General features: G+C 37.0%; 3 protein-coding genes across 4 annotated transcripts in view; 2 read left to right on the top strand and 1 right to left on the bottom strand.

Moving 5' to 3' along the window:
* Positions 1-19,195, bottom strand: part of side-II (sidestep II transmembrane protein) — a 547,262-nt gene extending 528,067 nt beyond the window's left edge. Inside the window, exons 1-2 of the mRNA XM_087352840.1 lie at positions 19,005-19,195; positions 2,346-2,449 (exon numbers count right to left, since the gene is read on the bottom strand). The gene's annotated coding sequence lies outside the window, so the exon portion shown is untranslated. The remainder of the gene's footprint in view (positions 1-2,345; positions 2,450-19,004) is intronic.
* Atpalpha (sodium/potassium-transporting ATPase subunit alpha) overlaps positions 13,621-23,151 on the top strand; it is a 110,481-nt gene continuing 100,950 nt past the window's right edge. Inside the window, exon 1 of one of the 2 annotated variants that reach the window (XM_087352833.1) lies at positions 13,621-13,733. In XM_087352833.1, coding sequence (XP_087208959.1) covers positions 13,704-13,733 — 30 coding nt within the window. In that variant the 5' untranslated portion in view covers positions 13,621-13,703. The remainder of the gene's footprint in view (positions 13,734-23,151) is intronic. The other variant, XM_087352830.1, reaches the window with a different exon arrangement.
* The window catches only part of LOC110827635 (uncharacterized), a 34,269-nt gene continuing 24,791 nt past the window's right edge, over positions 13,674-23,151 (top strand). Inside the window, exon 1 of the mRNA XM_022059473.2 lies at positions 13,674-13,733. The gene's annotated coding sequence lies outside the window, so the exon portion shown is untranslated. The remainder of the gene's footprint in view (positions 13,734-23,151) is intronic.

Consider the following 23,151-nt stretch of genomic DNA (forward strand, 5'->3'; position numbering starts at 1 on the left):
GTTGTGTCCTTTGTTTATTGTTTTGTTGTGTCTCATTGTGTTGATGTATCCCATTGTTTGTGTGTCATATTGTTTTTGTTGTGTCCTTTTGTTTATTGTTTTGTTCTGTCTCTGTGTTGATGTATCTCATTGTTTATTGTCTTATTGTTTTTGTTGTGTCCTTTGTTTATTGTTTTGTTGTGTCCTTTTGTTTATTGTTTTGTTCTGTCTCTGTGTTGATGTATCTCATTGTTTATTGTGTCTTATTGTTTTTGTTGTGTCCTTTTGTTTATTGTTTTGTTCTGTCTCATTGTGTTGATGTATCTCATTGTTCTGTTCTGTCTCATTGTTTTGTATGTTATTGTAGGACACTGCCACCGGGTATAAACCCATTTGCAGTCAATAATAAATAATAATAATAATAATGCATAACAAGTTGGAAATAATTTGAAAGGAATCGTAAGTGTCCTAATCTGAGATACTACCCCAACATTTGCCTTGAGAGACTGAGGAAAACCATGAAACAGTCGGTCAGGATACCTAGGCCCTGGTATTTTCTGTACAGCAAGAGTGTACCTGAAAATTTTAGGAAAACTCCTCTAAAAATATCTATATTAATCGATCCAGTGTTACGAATGTTAAGTTTAATTTAAAATAATAGCTCAGCATGTATAGAACTTCCTTCTTTAAATCAGTAGTGCTGTATGATCAAGCAATCCGTTGGCCCGCGGGTTTTGTAAGCACGAAAGACAGAATTTATCAATAAAAGAAAAGCACGCTCGCGTCTGTCTGGCTGGTGGCCTCACATCGCATGGTTCACACGGTGACCTACTTCATTCCCTCAGAAACTGAGCGACAGATCTTTCATTATACGACAAGATCAGGTATCCTGAATTTATCAGCTGGACCCAACAATCAGGGAATTCACACCACAATAACAAAGTCAACGATGGCCAATGCCATGACATTATCATCCCTGGATTTCATCCGGTACGAAAGACCTTGTCTAGATCATGATGACTGGTTTTACAGTTAAATGGTGGTACAACATAAATAATTGTATTCTGCGACCATGTTGTTTGGCGGTTAAAAGCTTGTAGGACACACTATATATCACAACAAACTACAAATATAATGACTTGGAAAATTACTTGATTCTATACAGTTAAATGGATTCGCATCTCCAACAAATCGACAAACCATGGCTCTAAATATTTCACTAGTACATATGACTGGAATGAGCCGGGATACCTCAGTTAGTGTAGTGACTAGCTACGGGCTGGACGACCGGGGTTCGATCCCCGACGGGGGCAGAGGATTTTTCCTCTAGCCTCTGGGGCCCACCCAGCCTCCTCTACAATGTGTACCGAGGTCCTTTCCCGGAGGTAAAGCCGGCCGGGGCGTGATGCTGACCACTCACCCCCATCTAGTGCCGAGGTCAAGAAAGAGAGGAGCAATACCTCCACTCCCCCCAAGCGCCTACATGGCGTACAGTGGGACAAACTTTACTTTACTTTTACATATGACTGGATCCAGAGTAGTGAGAATAACATTAATACTAAAGAGTATAAGTGGTAAACTTACATTTAATACAGCGACGTGTTACCATTACAATATAATGTTTAAGAATGGAAAACATTCACGCGTGTATATGTTTGTAGAAAAATGACCATAATCCTCATGGCTTGGTTAACAATTTAAAGTATAATGGTAACTATTTGTACGACCAGCTTAACAATCAATCTCTGCATTTTGTATTTATGACTGAAAATGTAAACAGGGATTGTTTACTTGAAGAACATTTAACCAGTTAATATCTGTAATGGAGAAGCGTTGTTTCATTTGCGGTACGTCCTGTAGCCTATTGTTAAATATTTATTACGGAATATTCAACTTTGAATGGCTGATATCGTATCTCCTCAGTCTGATATTAAATCCGAACGCAAATATATAAACAGTACTAGAGTTTTTGCTGAAGAACTAAATACAGTCCACGACTGTAATCTTGAGACTTGCAAGGAATGCAGGAAGTCCGTAGCGTTAAAGGCAGACGCTATATTTCCTCCTTCCTCCTTCACCCCACTTCCTCACCCCGCAAGTCTCAAGATTACAGTCGTGGACTGTACAAGTTGATATGTAAGCCTCAACAAATCTAGTGGAACGAAATGATCAAAGGAGTGGAATAAATTAAGATTACAAGATAACCAAGAGTGGCAATAGAAAATATATGATATTCAATATTTAAACTGCGATTTACAGAGACGTTTTCTTGGTATTATTAAATCTGAACCCATTGTGCAGGCTTAGTTCAACAACAAATATCATCTGAAACACACATAAATAAATGAACACTGAAGATCACTTACCATTTGCGGAGTGCTTTTACGTGTTCAGACTGCAGAGTCTGATTCAATGCTTCGCGGATGCGTTGAAGTTGAAAGTCAACGACTGAAGCAGATTTCTCAGAGCTCTGAAACAGACAAACATGCAGGTCACAGAGATCAGAATCGTGAAGGATTACAGTTACCTTAACTCTATTATATAAACCCACCAGAAATTTCTGAAATATTATATTATAATCGACCACGATCGATTCCTTCTTTCACCGATGTTCACACATTATACGATAATTCATCAACTTCTTTACCCTCTCAAACAGGACTATAGTACGGAGTACAGAACAGGGTTATCACCATGACGACAAAGGCAGCAATCACCTCTTAAACGTCGGTAAACTTCTACCAGACTACACAAAAACCCGTAAGAAAGTCATCTTCACAAAGTTGGTTTTAGCTTATATATAGTGCGAGATGGTTTTTCTACACTAATTATCTCAAAAGACCAAATAAATCCATTCCATAAAGCAGGTAATTTTCGGAGAGATATTTCGTGAGATGTTATATTGTACATCATCTCTCTTAAGTTCCTACAGAACTTGGAGTTGTGGGGAAAAAAATCAATTATTGGTCTTGGGTGACCTGAGAAATGTCTCCCAGAGGAGACAAACGTGCAAGAGTAACTTGATAACTCTTCCCCAGTGATGCTGAGCACAAGAACAAAGCGCGAGATTTTGTTTGCCTGCGACTCTTAGAAACAGACAAAGTGAGTAAGTTTCTAGAACAAAGTCTTCATTGAACAGTTAATAAGAAAGAAACTAATACAGTAAGAAGCAAACAAGCACACAAGGAATTAGAGAGAGAGGCAGACAAAAATGGCAACAGTAAATTGTTTGGTACAGAATCCTCTTCTTCGAACAGTTGACAGACATTAAATTTGTAAATAAATTAAATCACGATGATCTTCTGTGTTGTAATGTCGTATAGACTCGTAGGCAGACACAACCGTTTTTGAAGAAACAAACTGTTTCCATATTCAGGACTGAAGTATCTCTGAAACATTGTTATATACCTATCAGTCCACACTGCGTCACATCCGTTAAGAAACAATAATCATTTACACCGCCGTGATAACCTAAAACCTCACAAAAAATTAAGTACTTTTTGTAACAGAAAGTTCATTACCGTATCAATAAAATCCTCTATTACACCCACTCTGCGCCGTAAGCCAAACCTACTAGTAGTTCTTCCTATGAGGTCTTCGGTTTAAATCTCGTAGACATTTATCTTTAGCAATTAGCCAAAAGCAACCAGACCTTTTGCGTTCATTTCATGCACATCGTGCAAAGAACACACAAAATAACATTTGTAAAAGACAGGGTGTCAGTCCTGAAGATGGAGACAGTATATTCCTCCGAAACACTGGAATATCCGTATACTTCGACACAGCGTTCGTCAACCTACAAGGCCAACATCAACGCCTTTAACTTGTAGTTTATGCATTTATTGAATAAAATAAATATTATTCTACACCCTTATCGCTGCCTGTGTCACTTCATTTCCATTTCCCCAATTTCAAAACAAAACAGTCACGCAGTTTGTTTGCTTCTCCAATGTTGACACAAATCCCCGGCAGCAAATCCGTTTTAACCGCTGTCCCAGCGATATGATGGATCGGTTACAAAGCGCCTGCGAGATATACAATACTTCGTACCGGCTTGTTCCTGAGTTGCTACGCGCTCACAGTGCTCGAGTCTAACCAAACAGCAACACAGTCGAATTGAAACAGCTCAGACGAGGTCCCTAAAGACTATTACGGATTACAGCAGAACAAGCCCTATCAAGAACCAAGTTTAGACAAGAATTAAGCATATATTATCCTAGAAAAAAGTTTAATATCAAGCGAATTATTTCTAGCATATGGAAAGAACGGAAGAAAGAATATTTACTACGTTTTACCAATAGGCAGGAAAAAACGAGGTAGAACGTGAAATCGACGGAAGGACCAATTTTGATTTGAACCTTGGGGCCGAACAGTTTAACAAGACCAACCATTGAGGCTGATGATCATTTGTTTTATGTGATGACAACGTCGAGAAACTCGCACGGTTGCGTTAACTTTAAATCCACAAACGAAACAAACCAGGAACGCTAATTTTTCTTCCTTCAATCTGTCGGCGTCCACCTTTGATTTGTACTGAAAGAGCATCTGATAGTTCGGTTTTCAGGCATTCTTTCCACTTCTCTTGACAGTATTTTATTGCTTTTTGATATATGTTACTTCTACGACCCGTCAACTTCCCGGTTCCGCGGTCTCCACTTTTAGTTCATTGTTCGTCAACTTCCATTGGATCCATATAGAATCACATGCATTGTTATTACTCTACAGAATTTACAAAGTGTTTGCTTTTGACATCTCCATAGTTATGTGAGTTTTATGGAATTAAATTTTAAAGAATTTAAAATCCAATATTGGTATACTTAAGCTTTCAACAGAATTTAAAATCTGGAATACCGTTCATAAATTAAAATATTACCTGAACTTTCTACCTAGATCCAATTCACCGTAGTTTGAAAATAAACAGCACAGTTATATAAATGTATGGTATTAATTTGACATATTACATCACAGATATCCTTGACCGAAGCTGAGCTCCCCGAACATTAGTTTCTTCCTTACACGACCCGCATATACTCGCCGTTAGAACACGAGAACACGCAACCAGACATTTCTCGATTTTTACAGATAATTTTAGCGCCATATAGTTGCCGCATGCCTCTCTTTAGTAAAATATCTGAATACGTATAGAAGGATGGACATTTGTCTTCCTTTCTGGTTCTATCTTCGTCGTTATTTCTCTTTTGTACACACTTTTTGTTTCTAAACGTCCTGCTTATGTATATACTTTCATTTAATAATCTTAATACTAAAAGTGGAGCAATTGCAAATTTTCGTATCGCACTATTTTGTCAATCTGTCTGTTACTTCATATCTCGTTAACATAAACAAGAGAATTACAATACACAAATGTCTAGGAAAGTCTCGGCAAATTACTTGGAAAATTCTTCGTTTAAAGAAATAAAATACCGCTTCAGTGGCACCAGACGGGGAAGTTTTCATGCTTCTCATTAGTACTACTTGTCGGCTTGATAAACAAAAATATACAGCTCAAAGGGATTATACATTATATTCAGGCCTACTCATATTATTGACACATAGCCTATCTATCGGTCAATTCTGCTGTAAATAAATCCGAGAAAGACATAGATTACATTCCCATTTGGTTCAACTCTTGTTCAGAAGCAGCTGCAAGGCCTTTAAAGCCGTCGGTATGAATAAGTGAGCATCAAAACCATCTCCTATATCATCCCTGCTATCAATAAGGTTACCCGGTTTCATCAATCATCAATGCTGTGTGTTCGTACCACTTCCACTATTCACCTTCATTGCAAAGCAATCAAATGACACCCACAGAGACGTGAAATGAGGACAATAAATGGGGCTGTTACGACACGAAGTATCCCACAGCAGAATTAGGTACTGACTGATTGATTGATTGATTGATTCTGGGCTGGACGACCAGGGTTTGATTCGGAGGGGGACAGGATTTTTCTATCCGCTACAATGTCCAAACCGGCTGTGGGTCCCACCCAGTCTCCCATCAAATGGTACCAGGAGTTTATTCCACAGGAATAAAAGGGCTGGGGTGTAATACTAACCTCCACCTAGTGACCAGGTTAAGAACGCCTGAAGCTACCTTCACCTTTAAATTGTACCTGATTGACACTTAGGTTACAGAAGTTGCATAACGTCAAACGAATGAACAGTGAGAAATATTTTTAAAAATATGGCCAATGCATACTTGAAGATATAATTTCGAAACTTGCCTGGAGAGGCAGAAGTTTTCTCAGGGAAGACAGCCAATAAAATGGACGAGATCTGAAGCATTGACGCTACACCAGTCTCTTCCATTGGAATGACGAAGATGAACTACTTAGTCATGTGTGCTACTAAGGCATTTATTTATGTTCAGTACAACGATCTTAATTAAACCCGAAATTTAAGTATTAACAGTCACAGGTCTTCAGACTAATTCAAACGTTTCCTTAACTTTTTTTCTTGTTTGGTTCCAAACTATAAGTTATAAGATATATTACTTTAAAGTGTTGTAATCTTTCGCACTGAGGCTGGAAGGCGTTGATGAACATTTATAACAATAAAAGAACCGAACAACGTTCCAGTTATCTATAACGCCACTAAAAATAAATTATACGAAGTTTATACGGAGACACTAGCATCAAGGAATGCAATATCGTACTTAAATCTGTCTCATAAATCCTTGATTCAAAGGCGCGAATGACATGAAACGCTAATTACATAGTTTGCCATGACCCACAAAATTACATTTTCGTTTTATAGATTCCATAAGCACCATTATATCTACACGCATGCGCTGATCGTTGGTGTCCAGTGCTTCCATCTAACGTCGCGTATAAATTTATTTATAGTGTGTTTGACCTATTTGCAGTAGGAAATTAGTTCTTAATGCCGACATAATTTAAATATAAACTAATAGAAATAATTTAGCAGATTTTATACGACAATCGTTTAAATTTAAAGGTTTCTGGATTTCAAATTATTCCACGCACGGAAACAGGTAGAATATAGGAGTAGTGACGAGCTGGGAAAATGCCAAGAAAAGCGTATTGATCGACTCTTCTGCCATAACGATTTGAAACGTTTGCTCTAAAGCTGCAACAAAATTACTACACACACAACTATAAAATTCGTTGTATTAATAACAAGACTAATGTTATCATCACTGTTCTTTGTTATGTACTAACTGAATTGCGACCTAAGTTTGACCGCCAGGCAAATTGCAGTGCACGCCAGGCCAAATGGAATAATTTGTGGTCGAGGTTAACAAGTCCAATACAATTATGGCCACTATATAAAATATCACATCACCTGACCAAGTGTAATGCGCTCCAATATAATAAACACAATAATTCTGAAATTTAAAAATACTCACCACTTCTGAAATACTGTATAACGTTGATGGAAACACGAATTTGTCTGATATTAAAGTTGAATGTACACATATTACCGTTGCACTCGGCTAACAAACAAACTGAAAACGTATTGACTCCCAAATAAATATTGATAAGTTAAAGGATAGATTTATTTCCAACTTCCTAATTTCATTTTAATTTTTGTCAAGTATATAAAAGAAAATACTATAATTTCGGTAGTAGGTTCCAGTAACATATGTAACACGATTACATAAATACAATACGCGGTTAATTTTTTAAAAGATTTTTGAAAAATAAAATACAGACTATATTCAGGCAAACATAGTAACTAACTAACTAACTTACTAATTATATGGCTTACCGAACCATAAGGTTCATCACAAAATTAACCAAAGCCCTCCACTGGACCCTGTCCTGGGCGAACAAAATCCAGTTTCCTTCATCCCGCCTGACATTATCCTCCCATCTACGTCTAGGTCTCCCCAGCGGTCTCTTCCCTTCAGGTTTCAGAACCAGTACCCGGTACATACCTCTTCAGGCAAACATAGTATTTATGAAAATGTACTTTCAACGTTTGTAAACCAAGCATACATCTTCGATTAACGTAGAGGATAAAATAATACCCTGTGCCTGAATGACAGGTAATATTAATAGTTCAACTGCTGTTAAAGCTGATTTTTAACCTTCGGATAATAAAGCAATAACGTTCAGAATGGACGTGACAAACAAACACTACGAACTATAGGCATGACATTTTCACGACAAACGGCAGGGCGCATTATAAAGGGACACAAAATGAAAATAAATAAAAAAAAGTAATAACTCTAAAGTATTTGTTTAAAGAAAAGCGTGTTTATATAAATGATTGATTCCAACACGTACACCAAATGGAAGACGTGTCCTTGAAACAAGTCCTTAAAAGCCTCGTACCATCAAACAGTAAGACGATGATTTCGATGCCCTCTATTGGACATATTGAACACGAGGCCGAGGCAGCCCATCTTAAGTAACCTATCTTCGTGAAGAACAAGTTTTAAGTCCTTGATAGAGTACGTATTCTCCGCATGTAATCGTAATAAATTACACTGGGAAGACTTCCTCTATGTCAAAGGAACTGTAGGAAACGCTGAGTAGTGTATACATATCGGGTTTAGTAGCGTGATATTTAATGTCCTTATTCATTCAAGAAGCAAACAAAGACATGGATTGGTTACTAATTTCCTAATGTCCCCTTTGGAATCCATAATGTGGGAGACAAGACCTCAAAACACTGATGTGATGAAACAGCTTTTGAAAAATATCTATAAACTAAACACAAACATCAGCGTTCCTCTGCTTGTATCACAAACCATGTTCGTTATTGTAACATCTTTTGTTTGTTTCTTAGTTTATTTAAATGTGAACACAAAGATGATTGTCATCTGGGTTGTAGCACCGTGTAGTCTAGTGGAAGTTTCAGGATACCTTGCTGCCTCCATCATCAGGGCGATGAGACCTGACGATGACGGCAAACTTCTACCGGACTACACGGCGCTACGGCTCAGAAGACACAATCTTCACCTGTTACGTTCCGCGTTTCTCAACCTTACTAATCGACAAGAAAAATTGTTGTAATGGATTCGCCAAAAGACCAATAATTCTCGCTGTGTCTTCGTAACGATGACCCGGTTTATCTAAAGAATAGAATCACAGTTGACCCCCGGTTTCTCAGGCGAATTCATCCCCATCTGTAGTCCGAAGGAACGCCTCTTTCAGGCGAATGCCGATTCTGATTCGCTGGAGCTGTAGGGCGTATCGATTACAGTCCTCACTCTAGAGATGAACAACAGCTTCCATATCTGTCGACTGTCATAGAAACAGTTACGGATTTCACATTGCGAAATCGAATTCACATACATTTTCAGATTAATTTCTTCTATTTTCTCTTCTTTGATTTTTTTATTAAATGGTCTTGCACATACATCGACGATCGGGGTTATTTTTTCCCAATTACTAAAGAAATTTTGTTTCTCGGATTAATTCCAGACAGCACAGTTTGGAACAAAATTATATGAACACTGTGTTAACATAACCAGAAGGTTTATCACGTAGTCCTTGAAATAAAATGCTACAGAAAAATCCCAGCACCCTACTCTTTTCTCAGCCACTTAAATCCAATCAACGTAAACATAACTACCACTTAGGATATATCATTCCATCATCTCGGTCTTCAATTTCCTCTTCTTTAGATGTTCTGCAAACAAAATTCTTTAATTAAACTTCTTTTCCTAACCGAGTCACATTTCAGACCCTAGCAGCATTTTTTCTACATCCTGTATAACCAGGCCTGCTAAAATTAGACAAGTACAGTCATAATGAAAAATAACCTTGTTCTTTATTAACGTATGCCTGCCAACAAACTTGTAGGGTGTTTACAAATTGCATCTCTAATATCGCTTAGAGAGAGATTTTCGTTACATAATAAGCTATTGTATTGTATCAGTCGGTCCGTTACCGTTATGAATACATCAGCTCCATCTCTGTATTGAAAATTGGCGCGTATTATGTTTCTATTATGTTACGTTATGTCATAAAGAACTGAACTATTATTATCAGAAGTGAAGAATTGGAATCAGTATTTGATACATTTGGCAAGTATCACATGAAAATTCTGCTAGGAGATTTCAATGCAAAAATTGGGAGGGAGGATGTCTTCAAACCCACAATAGGCAGCGAGAGTCTCCATGCACTTAGTAATGATAATGGCGTCAGAGCAGTGACCTTCGCTACGTCAAAAGATTTAATTGTAAAAAGTACAAAATTTCCACACCGTGATGTTCATAAATACACTTGGACTTCCCCAGATGGCAGAACACACAATCAAATAGATCATGTTTTAGTAGATAAGAGAAGGCAGACAAATGTAATTGATGTGAGATCATTCAGAGGAGCAGATTGCGACACTGATCATTATCTGGTGGTAGCAAAAGTGAGGGAGCGGCTTTCAGTAAGTAGACGAACTAAACAAAATTTTGACACAGAAAGATTTGATTTGAAAAAATTAAGTGAGGGAGAGGCAAAGGAACAATATCAAGTTGAAATTTCGAATAGGTTTCAAATTTTAGAGACAAATGAGGATAATGAAAGTGTGGACATCAACAGGGAGTGGGAAAATGTCAGAAACTGCATCAAAATTTCAGCAAAAGAGAAACTAGGATACTACAGGAGAAAGCAAAATAAACCGTGGTTTGATGAAGAATGTTCAAAATTAATAGATCGAAGGAAGCAAACAAAATTTCAATGGTTGCAGAACCCAAACAAAACAAATGCGGATAATCTATGTAACGTGAGACGTGAGGCTAGTAGAACCTTTAGGACTAAGAAAAGGGAATACCTGAAGGGCAAAATTGCTGAACTTGAGACAAATAATAAGGAAAAAAACATCAGAGACCTGTACAGAGGCATTAATAACTTTAAGAAAGGATATCAACCCCAGACTAATTTGGTAAAGGATGATAGTGGCAATTTGCTTGCAGATCCAATAAAAATTGTGAATAGGTGGAAAAATTTCTTTAGCGAGCTCTTAAATGTTCATAATACTGGTGATATTAGACAGATTAAAATGCATACAGCTGAACTGTTGGTGCCAGAACCTAGCTTAGATGAAGTGGAACTAGCCATTGGGAAGTTGAAAAGTTATAAATCTCCAGGAATTGATCAGATTCCGGCCGAATTAATTAAAGCAGGTGGCAAAGGGTTGCATATGAGGATCCATAAGCTTATTCAGTTAATTTGGGATAAGGAAGAGATGCCACATCAATGGAAGGAATCCATAATTATTCCTATTTATAAGAAGGGGGACAAGACTGAGTGTGGTAATTACCGAGGAATATCGCTGCTATCAACCTCATACAAAATTCTATCCAACATTCTTTTGGCAAGATTAACCCCATATGCGAATGAAACTATTGGGGATCATCAGTGTGGGTTCAGACGAAACAGATCAACGATTGATCAGATCTTTTGCATTCGTCAGATACTAGAGAAAAAATGGGAGTTCGGTGGGACTGTACATCAGTTATTTATAGATTTCAAAAAAGCCTATGACTCTGTGAAGAGAGAAGTGCTATATAATATTCTTATTGAATTTGGTATACCAAAGAAGCTAGTGGGTCTAATAAAAATGTGCTTAAATGAAACCTGCAGCAAAATTCGAGTAGGTAAATATGTATCTGAGACATTCCTCATCAAGAACGGTCTAAAACAAGGAGATGCTTTGTCTCCCTTGCTCTTTAACTTTGCGCTAGAATACGCCATCAGGAAGGTCCAAGGTAGGCAGGAGGGTTTGCAATTGAACGGGACACATCAGCTATTGGCATATGCTGATGATGTTAATTTATTGGGGGACGATATAAATACAATAAAGAGGAACGCAGAAGTTTTACTAGAGGCTGGTAGACAAGTGGGGCTGGAAGTAAATTCAGAAAAAACTAAGTACATGTTAGTATCTCGTCATCAGAAGACAGGCGGGCAAAATTATCTTAGGGTAGCTAATAAATCCTTTGAAAGGGTTACAAAGTTCAAATATTTGGGAACAACAATAACAAATCAAAATGATACTTGTGAGGAAGTTAGGAGGAGACTAAATTCCGGAAATGCTTGCTACTTCTCAGTCCAAAATATTTTGTCTTCCCGTCTGATTTCTAAGAACCTGAAAATTAAAGTATACAAAACAATAATCTTGCCTGTTGTTTTGTATGGGTGCGAAACATGGTCTCTCACTCAGAGGGAGGAACACAGATTGCAGGTGTTTGAGAATCGGGTGTTGAGGAGGATATTTGGGCCTAGGAGGGAAGACGATGAATCGTGGAGAAAACTGCACAATGACGAGCTTAAAAATCTGTACTGCTCCCCCAGTATTGTGAGGGTGATTAAGTCGAGAAGGGTGAGATGGGCGGGACATGTAGCGCGCATGGATGGGACAAGAGGTGTGCACCGGGTACTGGTTGGGAAACCTGAAGGGAAGAGACCGCTGGGGAGACCTAGACGTAGATGGGAGGATAATCTCAGGCGGGATCTATGGGAGATAGGAGTTGAAGGAAACTGGATTTTGTTGGCCCAGGACAGGGTCCGGTGGAGGGCTTTGGTTAATTCGGTGATGAACCTTCGGGTTCGGTAAGCCATCTAGTTAGTTAGTTAGTTAGAGGCATTTTATAGCGAAACCTAACTGTTAGCCGTGGACATAGATTTATGTAAAGTATCGTCATGACTATGAAGGAAAGACAAAATCTCAAGCCATGTAATTTGAGGAGAAATGGGTACATAATTCCATAAAGAGCGTTAAAAAAAACAGGAATTAATACTGAATGGATAGGTCCAAAGAATTGCAGACAACAGACGGCCAAAACAAGTGCTGGAGTGGATGCTGTCAGGGTTAGACAGATGGAAGGAATCCATGACGCAGATGCATATAAAAAAAAGTGGAAAGTCAGTGACTGAACAGCCTTGAATGGCGAATGCGAATCGAAAGACGGCAGTGGCGTTAAAAAGCGATAAACCATCATTAACATTATCATCTAAATTTTCGAACAATTCATCCTGTACTTCGCCCCTAGATTTAAAAAAAACACGTAGCCTAAAGGGGTTATAAAATTATAATTTAATTTATCTTCTTCAGAATTCAGGTTCTCACGACAGCGAATATAAAGATGACTCCTGGGAACAATTATTCTGCATATCATATGTACGCTAGTATTTCCTATATGCAAAGTAAAAGGCAAAGTTAACAAAGCGCCATGCCAAATAGACGTGTGGGTGAATAGAAATACAGCTCCACACATTAACACTAGATAAAGTAAATGGTTAGCTTCACAATCCGGCCGTTTTAGCCCTGATAAAATAACGCTGAGGCTGTGTGGGCCCCAGAGTCGACCTGGAAATTGTGGCGAAGAGACTAATCCTGCCCGGCGTTGAAGTATTTTTGTACTAAACAACTTTCATAGCTAACAGCAAATTAATATCGTCGTGTGTATGCGTAACGTCTCGTCCAATTATCCCCCTACACTTGTTCTCGTTTGTAACAAATCGAATTTCGATTAACTTAATCAGTAACCCTGCGTTATTAATACATTAACTGTTAAAAGACCGGTCTAAAATAACTGTCTTATATACGTATACTGGAGTCACAGGTGTGTTATCAAGATAGCAGCGGTAACCTTTTGTCCTGGAAGTCAAATCTTAGATTCAATATTGATTTGGTCTTCGTGTGTTGAACGACCTTCGCTTTTAATTCGCCTCCGTATGTACTTTGTCTGATACTGTAGGCGTGACGTCACACGAGTTTTAGCTGGGGTCTGGTCTTCTAGCTGTTTCAAGATGGCGGCTAAAGGAATAAACTCAGATCAGGTGAGTGTTGAAACGCTAATATAAAACCATTGTTAAGGATTAATATGGCTTGTCATGCACTATACGTGTCTGTGGAGTTATTGTACAAATTTGCTTTAAAAAATGTGACGTATTGGAATTACTTCCACTGCCGTGTGTGTGTGTGTGTGTGTGTGTGTGTGTGTGTGTGTGGTGGGGGGGGGGGGGGGGGCGCGGGCGGGCGATGTTGGGATAAAAATATAAGCTTCGCCTGCATATGCGAGCGGACACACCCATCTTTCTGTTAATGCCAATTTTTTTTTCCGCGTTAAATCAAATACGTACTCAATATATTGCTTTCGTGAGAAACGTTTCTCGGTATCAACATTCGAAAATAACACCGTGACCATTTAGCAGACGACACCATGGAGGACCTGTGATGAATTTACATTATTTTGTAAACCTAAACGCGTACTTTTGGAATAAAAGCCTAAATGTAACCAAGTGAACACGAGGCGTCATATAACTAAGATAACTGTAAGTAGTTCTGGCAAAAAAGGATGGTGGATGAAATTCTTAAGGGCTCAATCAAATAATGAAGTAGCTGGCCATTGTTTTCAAAATTCTGAAGAGGAGAGGAAGAATAAAACACATTTCTAGTTCGTGTGTTTTCATGGTAGAAGGCTTCTGCATCCAAGAAAGGGCTAGAGGAAGTTACATTATGATGAGGCCTCATCATTTGTACAATTATTCACTTGTCATGTGACTGGCCTACGCACTACAGACGCTTCGATACGAAATTAAATCTGAAACAAATTCTCTTGACAGACAACTGGCACATCACAAGGGACCCATCCACACAAAACCACGGGCATACATACATGCCCATAACCTGTGATCCCAGTGATAAATTGGAAAAATGTCTGTAAATATTAAAAATTGTCTAAAAATTTTAAAATACCAGAAATTCTCTAAACTTCGAAAGTTGGCTAAATACGTCATAAAAATGAAAACTTTCGAAAATGATAAAAATTCGAAATACATAGTCTTCATACGAGTCATATAGCCAAGCCTTAGGTGGCGTCAGGTTAAGATTGGTGAGGAAATGTTATGTTGGCTTACGTTAGGTTAGGTTAGGTTACGTTGCGTGAGGTTCTTGGGTTGGGTTGAATCATGAATTTTAAAATATGAAAAATTACACAAACTTCCAAAATTAGCTAAAAAGTACACATTAAAAATTTTAAAAATCTTGAAATATTGCAAAAACCTACAGAACAATTCTAAAAACTAGAAACTTCCAAAAATTTCAAAACTCAAAACATTTTCAAATTTTTCAAAAATTATAAAAATCTCCAAAAATTGGCAAAAGACCCGAAAATATTAAAAATTTTCGAAAAATTTCAAAATTTAATGAATATGTAAATTCCGAAATTTTTAAATTTTTTTAACAAATTACAAATATTAAAAAATTGGCTACATTATAAAATTAAAAAACTAGTAACTTTTCAAAATCCAAAAAACATAGCCAACATACGAATCACGTAAGCAAGCATTATGTTAGGTTAGGACAGGTTGGGTTACGTTAGGTTGTTAGAACAGTTTGGTTAGATTAGGAGGCAGGGTGGACCCTAGAACCGATCTGGTCGCAGAGACTAGAGGAAAAATCCTCTGCCCCCGTCGGAGATCGAACCCCTGTCGTCCATTTCATAGCCAATCACTATACTGACTGAGCTACACCGGCTCATAATGGGGATCATAAACTACAAACATTTCCTAAACTCACAGAAAATTTTGAAAAATTAAAATTTTTCGAGTATTTTAAAAATTGAAAAAATTATAAAAGTTGTAAAAAAACCAATAACCAGGTAAAAAATTAAGTAAATTTAAGAATTTTCAAGATTCAAAGTGTGAAGCCTTCATACCAGTCAATCTGAAGTTGGTATGATAAAATAGAAAGTTAATATATTTTTAAGAAGAAGCAGACTAATAGCATAGACTGCCAACTGACTGCAAAGTGTAAAATTATCTTAGCTGTACCATTATTTGTCTCACATTTCGCATATTTAATTAACACAATTCGTATATCATAATGTTTAAATAAGTATTTTAGTCATCACCTGATTGACAATACACGTACAACGTATTTTTATTAAATGTAAGCAAACCTCTATACTCATACATTATAGAACAATACACTATGGAATTTTTAATATACACTGATTATAAGACGTCTTTGTATGTTGAATAGTTAAAAGAATACTGGGATACTGGGGTCAAACAGTTCTTCAAGTGACTGAGCACTTCAGGTCCCAACTTCTTGTTGGTTCGATCTATAGACATTTGGTAGGACTTCTTGGACGAGGGATCGGCCCGTCGCAAGGCCTCTACCTGTACACAGGACAGCACAACACAGAAAAACGCGGAGAAACATCCATGGCTTGAGTGGGATTCGAATCCACAGTCTCAGCGACCAAGGCCCACGCGTGGCCACTGCGGACCCCTAAAAGAATACACTGATGATAATGAACTTCTAGCACTAATTTAAAACACACAGACTTTCTTTACTCGTCAATTACCTCTGCACTATTTTCATAATTTGTTCTAACATCAGCTGTTACAGCAATGTAAAATGGATGATGAATGATCCAGTGTGTGGTAAAACAGCTTTAATATCAGCAGGTATCTTGTGGGTTAGTGAGAACAACTCACGGGTACTGCCTCTTCTTCCTACTCTCACTTCAGAATATTGATCACTTTTGTGTTGTTTAATGAAGATGTCATTACGCCTACTTCAGATTTGAAACTTACAACTTCAGCAAAGGATAATGGCTGCCCACCATCAGAGGTATTCCTGTCACTTGCTTTGATGTAGTTAAATTACTTTTTTAAAACATTGCCTTAGCTTAGACAAAGCCATTTGTAAGATTTGAGGTTCTTACAGTGGTGGGTTAAAATGGCTGTCTTCTGGGTTGTATTACTGTTTAGTCTAGAACAGTGGTCCCCAATGCGGTGCCCGCAGGTGCCATGCAACTTTGGTATTGTGATGTATCGGCAATGTCTATGAACAGATTCCGGCGATTCAATGTATAACTTCGGCTGCATTAAATTTTTTGTGTTAACCAATATTTTGGCAAACATTGCAGTTGCAGATTCTAATGATTCTTTTGGAATCTTATTTAGGTGATTAGAGTGTTTCCCTCTTTGGTCAGGAACTGGTGTTGACTGACCAAGAGAAATCTTCTTTACAATATTCTAAAATCTATCATGGAAGTTTATATGGACATGTACAGCCAGAAATTCCGCACCATTCTCTTTGGCACTGTAATGTACAGTGCATTTTATTTTTAATTTATGGTGTTTGCCTTTCCCATGATATATCCTTACAACTTCAGAAAGGAAGGAAAGAAGAAAACATTCTGAGTGTCTCAAGAACCCAAATCTGAGAGAGAGATGAATGTTGATACTTTTTTCCCTTCAAGTTCAGATCTGCAACTTTTGTGACAAGGCTTTCTGGAGTAGCATGTAAAATGCTCTGGTTCTTCTAGAAAAAATGAGTACTTTCACAACATTATGCTCAGAAAGTGTTTCTAGCCTATATAAATGTACTTGGAAAAAGTTACTGAATACTAGACCTTACTTTGGCTTCTGTGAATCCACATCTTCAAACAAACTTATCCGGGTAACACGAAAGAGAATACTTATAAAATCACAAAATTATATAAAAATCTTTATCAACAATTCAGAAAGGACATTAACCTCTCTAGATTGTGGTATATAACATAGTAAAATTAATAATAATGTCATAGACCTCCTTAGGCTGTGTTCAAATATAAGGTAAGCGTAAAAAATTAAAAGGGCATTATTTCATTCATATACATGTCATAAATACTGATTACGCAGAAAATATTCTGTAAAATTTCAGTATGTTTTCAGACGAAAACGTAAGCCTCAGTTTAAACAGTGTCCACATACCTCAATACTAATTTATTCATCAGTTTGATTCAATGTCATCTAGGCAGATTCGTAAACTGCATCATCAGTGACCTCATTGAAATCACTTTTTACCTGAAGATTTCTGTCTTCTGGGTTATTGCGCTGTGTAGTCTGGTCGATGTTAACCAACGTTTCAGAGGTCATACTGCCTCCGTCATCAGGGCCCTGATGACGGAGGCAGTATGACCTCTGAAACGTTGGTTACCATCGACCAGACTACACAGCGCAATAACCCAGAAGACAGAAATCTTCATACTCACCGCTGTGAGAACCTCAAGTCTTACACTTTTTACCTCTTTGTTTTAAAATATAAGACGAGATTCACTGTTTGATACAACTCATTTACATAATACTGCCACATTTCGTCTGTGGTATGCCACAGCATAACCAACACACAGCAAAAGTGAGGTTAGGAAAGAACAACATTTTGCACATAGTACACCCATCTATTAGCAGATTTCTAAACTAGTGTAAGAATAGCTTCCCACTGTGTTGCCACACTTACTTATGTTAAAACATCCATTTTTAAAAAAATGTTACTTGCCATTATATTACCCCAAGTCCCTCTGTTCTACTTTAATACATCCTAAATTTTGATTGCAACATTTCCTCCACAGCACACCAAAAATTGTGCTTCATGTGGAAGCAACAGAAAGTGTAGAACAGATGAAGCTTTATGTTACATACTGAATAAACTCTAAAACCTCAGTTATATTTGGTGATTTCACTCACTACTCACCAGCAAATTCACTGGCTTTGTGTAATTAGACAAGTGAGTAAAACCAGCAACTATTTGCCTAACCCTGAAGACAGCCATATTCAGACTCCCTGCTGTGAAAACCTTAAACCCTACACTTCAATGTAGTTCATTATTTTAACATGCTAAATTAACAGCCACAGATGCCAATTATAAACTGCACAAGGAAACAAAATAAAAAAAAAACAGATATCACATACATAAAAGTTTCTGGTTCACAGTACATAAATACATATATAGACAAATTTAATGCTTGCAGATAGAGTGAACTTTATTGTAACAAGGCTAAGGGTAGCAAAATTCAGTGATTACTGTTTGACCAATCAAGACAAAAGTAATTTTAAAAAATTGCCAAACATATTAACATTAGTACAAATCTCATTGGCAGCTAACATGCAGCAAACAGAAGGATATTTACTATATAAAACTGATATAAAAAACACTGTATTGTCTTTAGTTTTTGGCTGGAACCCAAATATCAACTTTCTAAAAGTGAAAGGCAGATGATAAAACCATTATAAACGTTTCTACTTTAAAATAACAACAATCTGTTAAATAAATACCTGTATGGTGCACACGCCGCCCATTCCATTATGGAAAACACCTTTCCTACAGCTTTTGTCGCAGACTAGCAAACAATTGAAGTTTATAATGACGCGAAAATGTACACAGTTCATTTCCAATAACATTTCACGTGAAAGCTAACTGTTCAAAGTTCACAAAAATTATTACTTTTGCACAAGGTATTTGAACAAATAAGTTTATAATTTTCTTACATATAATACGTTAATAATAAACTAACTAATTCCATGAATTTGTCAATAAAATGGTATCCTCATTCGGGCGCCGAAACACTGACTTCCTATTGGCTCGATTTTCGTTTGACGAAGGAACGTGAAACTTCGATCGTACATCATTTGCTGTTGCAATATATCATGTTGCCAACTTTGAACGGAAAATGCGTGACTCATATAATGGCAAAATAATTAATATACCTAAAATAAATAACGAATAAAAGTATGCCGATGCAGACTGTAAATTTATCTTTAACTCTAAAGAATAACTTCTGTACCCAGATTAGGAGGCCTATATCGTATTTCTGTTGAAGTAGAACTAAAACAGAACCCTCGTTCAGGCTGCAAAATATTGGCTTCCTATTGGCTCAACTTTTGGACGAAGGAACGATGGAACCCCGATCGTTGTCGCATATATCGATAGGGGGGATTTGCGATGCATATATAATTCAAGGGAGAAATCAGACGTAGCCAACATAGAACGGAAAATAGACCCGACTCAAGCCATTTCATGAGAAGAAAATGTAGAAATGCAAATAAATAACGTATTGTATGTTGGTGCAGGTTGTATATGAATCTTCAACTCTTTAAAGCACAGTTGTAGCCAGTTGGTTTTCACTGCATAACAAGAAGATTGCAATTAGTCATTTTCATGCAACTGTAGATGGTTGTGAGTTGTGATATGCTTTTCACTCAATAGATGGCGAGCACGGGTCTCTCACAGCGTCCAGTGGCCTTGTACCTTTCCATACGCGTTTCGCATAATGATATTACGTTGTTTTTCTCAACGTAAGGTACTTTCGATCAGCGGTTCTCTGTCCGATGGTCATACTTCTGGAAGTTCTAGGGCGTTATGAATAGGCATAACTTGTACAAACATCAGAGAAGTAGAAACAAGCACCCCCGGGCGAAAACATCGGGTGGAGTCTGTAGTTTTCACGTCAGATCAACCTCGAGTTCTGGTCCAGAAGTCAAATCGTGTGGACATGCAATATTGTCAAATCTTATCAACAATCGCACCACAATGCCAAGGCGTTTTAATAATAATAATAATAATTAAATTCTTTATTATTAGTGTACTGTATCAACAGCCAGAAGGCCAATTATAGAAACAGCACGAGAGAGGAACACAACAAAAACAACGATGATAATATTAATAAACCGCTGTTGTGTTATACAAGAAAACATTTCTTATTTTTCCTCCAATTTTAGTGATGTGGCGGCGCACTATTTGACAGATCGAATCATTTTCCACTGGAAAGATGGTTGTTTTCACTTTTTCAACAAACCCTTTTTTTACTTCTTGCAATCGTGATCTCTAAAATGGTATGATTAGTTTAATATAAGATATGAAATATTACCAGTACTGGAAAATAAAGGAACGAAGGAGGCGAGGTACAGAATGTGTACGAATACTCTTAAAATAGACCATCTGTTTCTGTGCATCTTTGAATTTATTTGATAGTGATTTTTCTTTAACGAGATTCGATTACGTACTGTGTAAACATGCTACTTTATTAACTAACAACCGAACTTCCTAACAAACTGACTCTATGGTACAGAGTTTCCTTAAAGAATTGGCATTTATTCAGTTGATCAACAAATTCCTTGCTTTTGTGAAATCTGAAATTTCGTCAACGTGGTTTTTCTTCTCCCGCATTTAGACCTTGTCGAGAGACAGTTGAACCGGCACACTATTTCACACCCTGTATCTCTTAACAAGCATTTTCATATTATCCATGTGTGCCTACGTAGTCTCTCCCCCCACCAGTTTCCTCAACCAAAATCATGTGTATGTTTTCTCTTCATGTGTAAAATTAACTAAACTTTTTGTCTCTGTGGAAATCAATCATGAAAGGAAAAAAGTTACGACCTGAAAGAAGTATAGTATATATAATGTACATGCACAAAATATACATGCGTGTTTTCGTGCCTTACATTTATAAATAAAAGTCATTACTTAACATCTATGTTCGTGTTTGAAATAATAACATTATAATTCACGTTAAAAAATAATTCCTGGTGTTAACTAGATTGAACTGGTTCAGAATTAGATTCCGTCGTTAGTTTTCGTATTACCTTGAGAATTATTTAAGCCTGCGTTATAAATGTCTGTGGATAAGTGCTGTTAATCGGTTGAGCAAACTATGGTATTTGGAAATGAATAAAATTTCCATTATCTTATACGAAACAAATACATTTGTAATAAGTGTGATAGGACGTAGCGATAATTCTTAAACTGCATATTTCTGTAAGGAAAGATTACTAAACGATAAGTTACAAGGAATTAAAACATAAAAATTGTTAAGATAGTATTCTAGCATGAGTCAGTCTTCAGATGTGCATTCGAATTTGGGACGTCCTGAACATAAACCAGGATTTCCAGCCACTGCATAGTTCCCAGTGGATCGTTCATAATTAACTTATAAATTTGTCGATGAACGGTGCATGACCTCTGCAATTAATCTGTTGTTCTTGAATAGCACAAGGAATCAACAAATCAGTTTGGAACAGTTAAAAATATTTCATTTCATGGTCTGCGAGAGTACTGCGTGTTGACGGGTGTGTCTTATAAAGGTCGCCCATTGCTGGTGTCCCAATTCTTAAAAAAATAAGTGCAGGAACTACAATAAAAATATGGCGTTGTAATATTCCTGCAATCTTGATTTTATTCACCTTGTTGCGTGATGCCTAATTAAATAATTATACAACATACATAACCTCAAAATTCAGCGCCATTAATATCACAGTCCGCCACTGAACACGCTCCTGGTTGATAAATAAATAGTACAGAAACTTGTATTTCGAAGCGTCCTGTTCTAAAGTCTGTTGTTGAATGGAACAAAGTACAGACCTTGGCTTTGCAAACTTCATGCATCTGTGTGCAGTATTGCTCTTGAACTCTGCTGTAATTTAAAAGAGAATGCTCTCAGAACGATGTTTGTATTTCTCGTCGTGTAAGCAACGTCGCAAATGAAGTTGTTATCCACGACTAAATAAAGAGGACAATAAAATTAGTAAATAGAGTGAAGATTTATATCGGAATCGTCGATTTTCTCTTTCTAATAGACTTTTATTTTGCAATGATGTTTACCCATTTAAATAAAAACATTATTTGTTCTTATTCTCCATAGCTACTTGCCATCTGAGTTTCCTTCGTTCAGGTTTTTTCCAGTAGTTTTTAAATTAATTACAATTGACTTAGCTTCAGTCCCATTTTTAAAAGTTTCTCAGTTAGCGTCCAGTGAATTGCATAGTTTTTTATGATACTTAAGTTCTCCCACCTTTTCCCTATACAACCGAAACATTTTTCTTAATCCTTTGGAGCATGAACTTAATTTAAATAATATTTACAATTTTAGTCCATTAAAAAAAAGAAAAACATAAACAATACTTTTCCATTTCAAATATTAGTTGGTTATTAATGTTTAATGATCCCTGTTTACACTGAGAATTATACGAAACCTATAAATACAACACTCAAAGTTACTAATTGTTTAAGCAGGTGGTACATATAATTACCATTGGCCGTTTGTCCGAAGTGAATTTTGAACCAGGGAGACAGACTTTCTTTCAGAGTATAAGCAAATTGCCCTATTCTTTGGTTCTTGAGTCTGATTTGTTGTGTCGCAATCTAAACATTTGACTCTCTTTGTGCGAGCTAAGCAATTGGTGCTGAATTGTGGCCAGATACTTGTTAAATTGTATAAGAAAGATTGGCTGACGTAGCTTCTGAACATTTTATGCTATAATATAGTGTCATAACTGCGTTGATTTCTGCCTACAATAAATGAAAATGAACCCAACGAGATTTTAACACTTTATCACACAGTTAGGGGCTTCTTCTCTGACCCTGCACGTGGCTCGTCACAATATACTTTTTAGCTTATGTGTACTTTAATCGGTGTACGTCTTC

This window comes from Zootermopsis nevadensis, unplaced genomic scaffold, assembly GCF_977971745.1.
Source record: "Zootermopsis nevadensis isolate Lab colony 2312 unplaced genomic scaffold, Znev_1.0 Znev_ptg000021l, whole genome shotgun sequence".
NCBI classification, from domain to species: Eukaryota; Metazoa; Arthropoda; class Insecta; order Blattodea; family Termopsidae; genus Zootermopsis; species Zootermopsis nevadensis.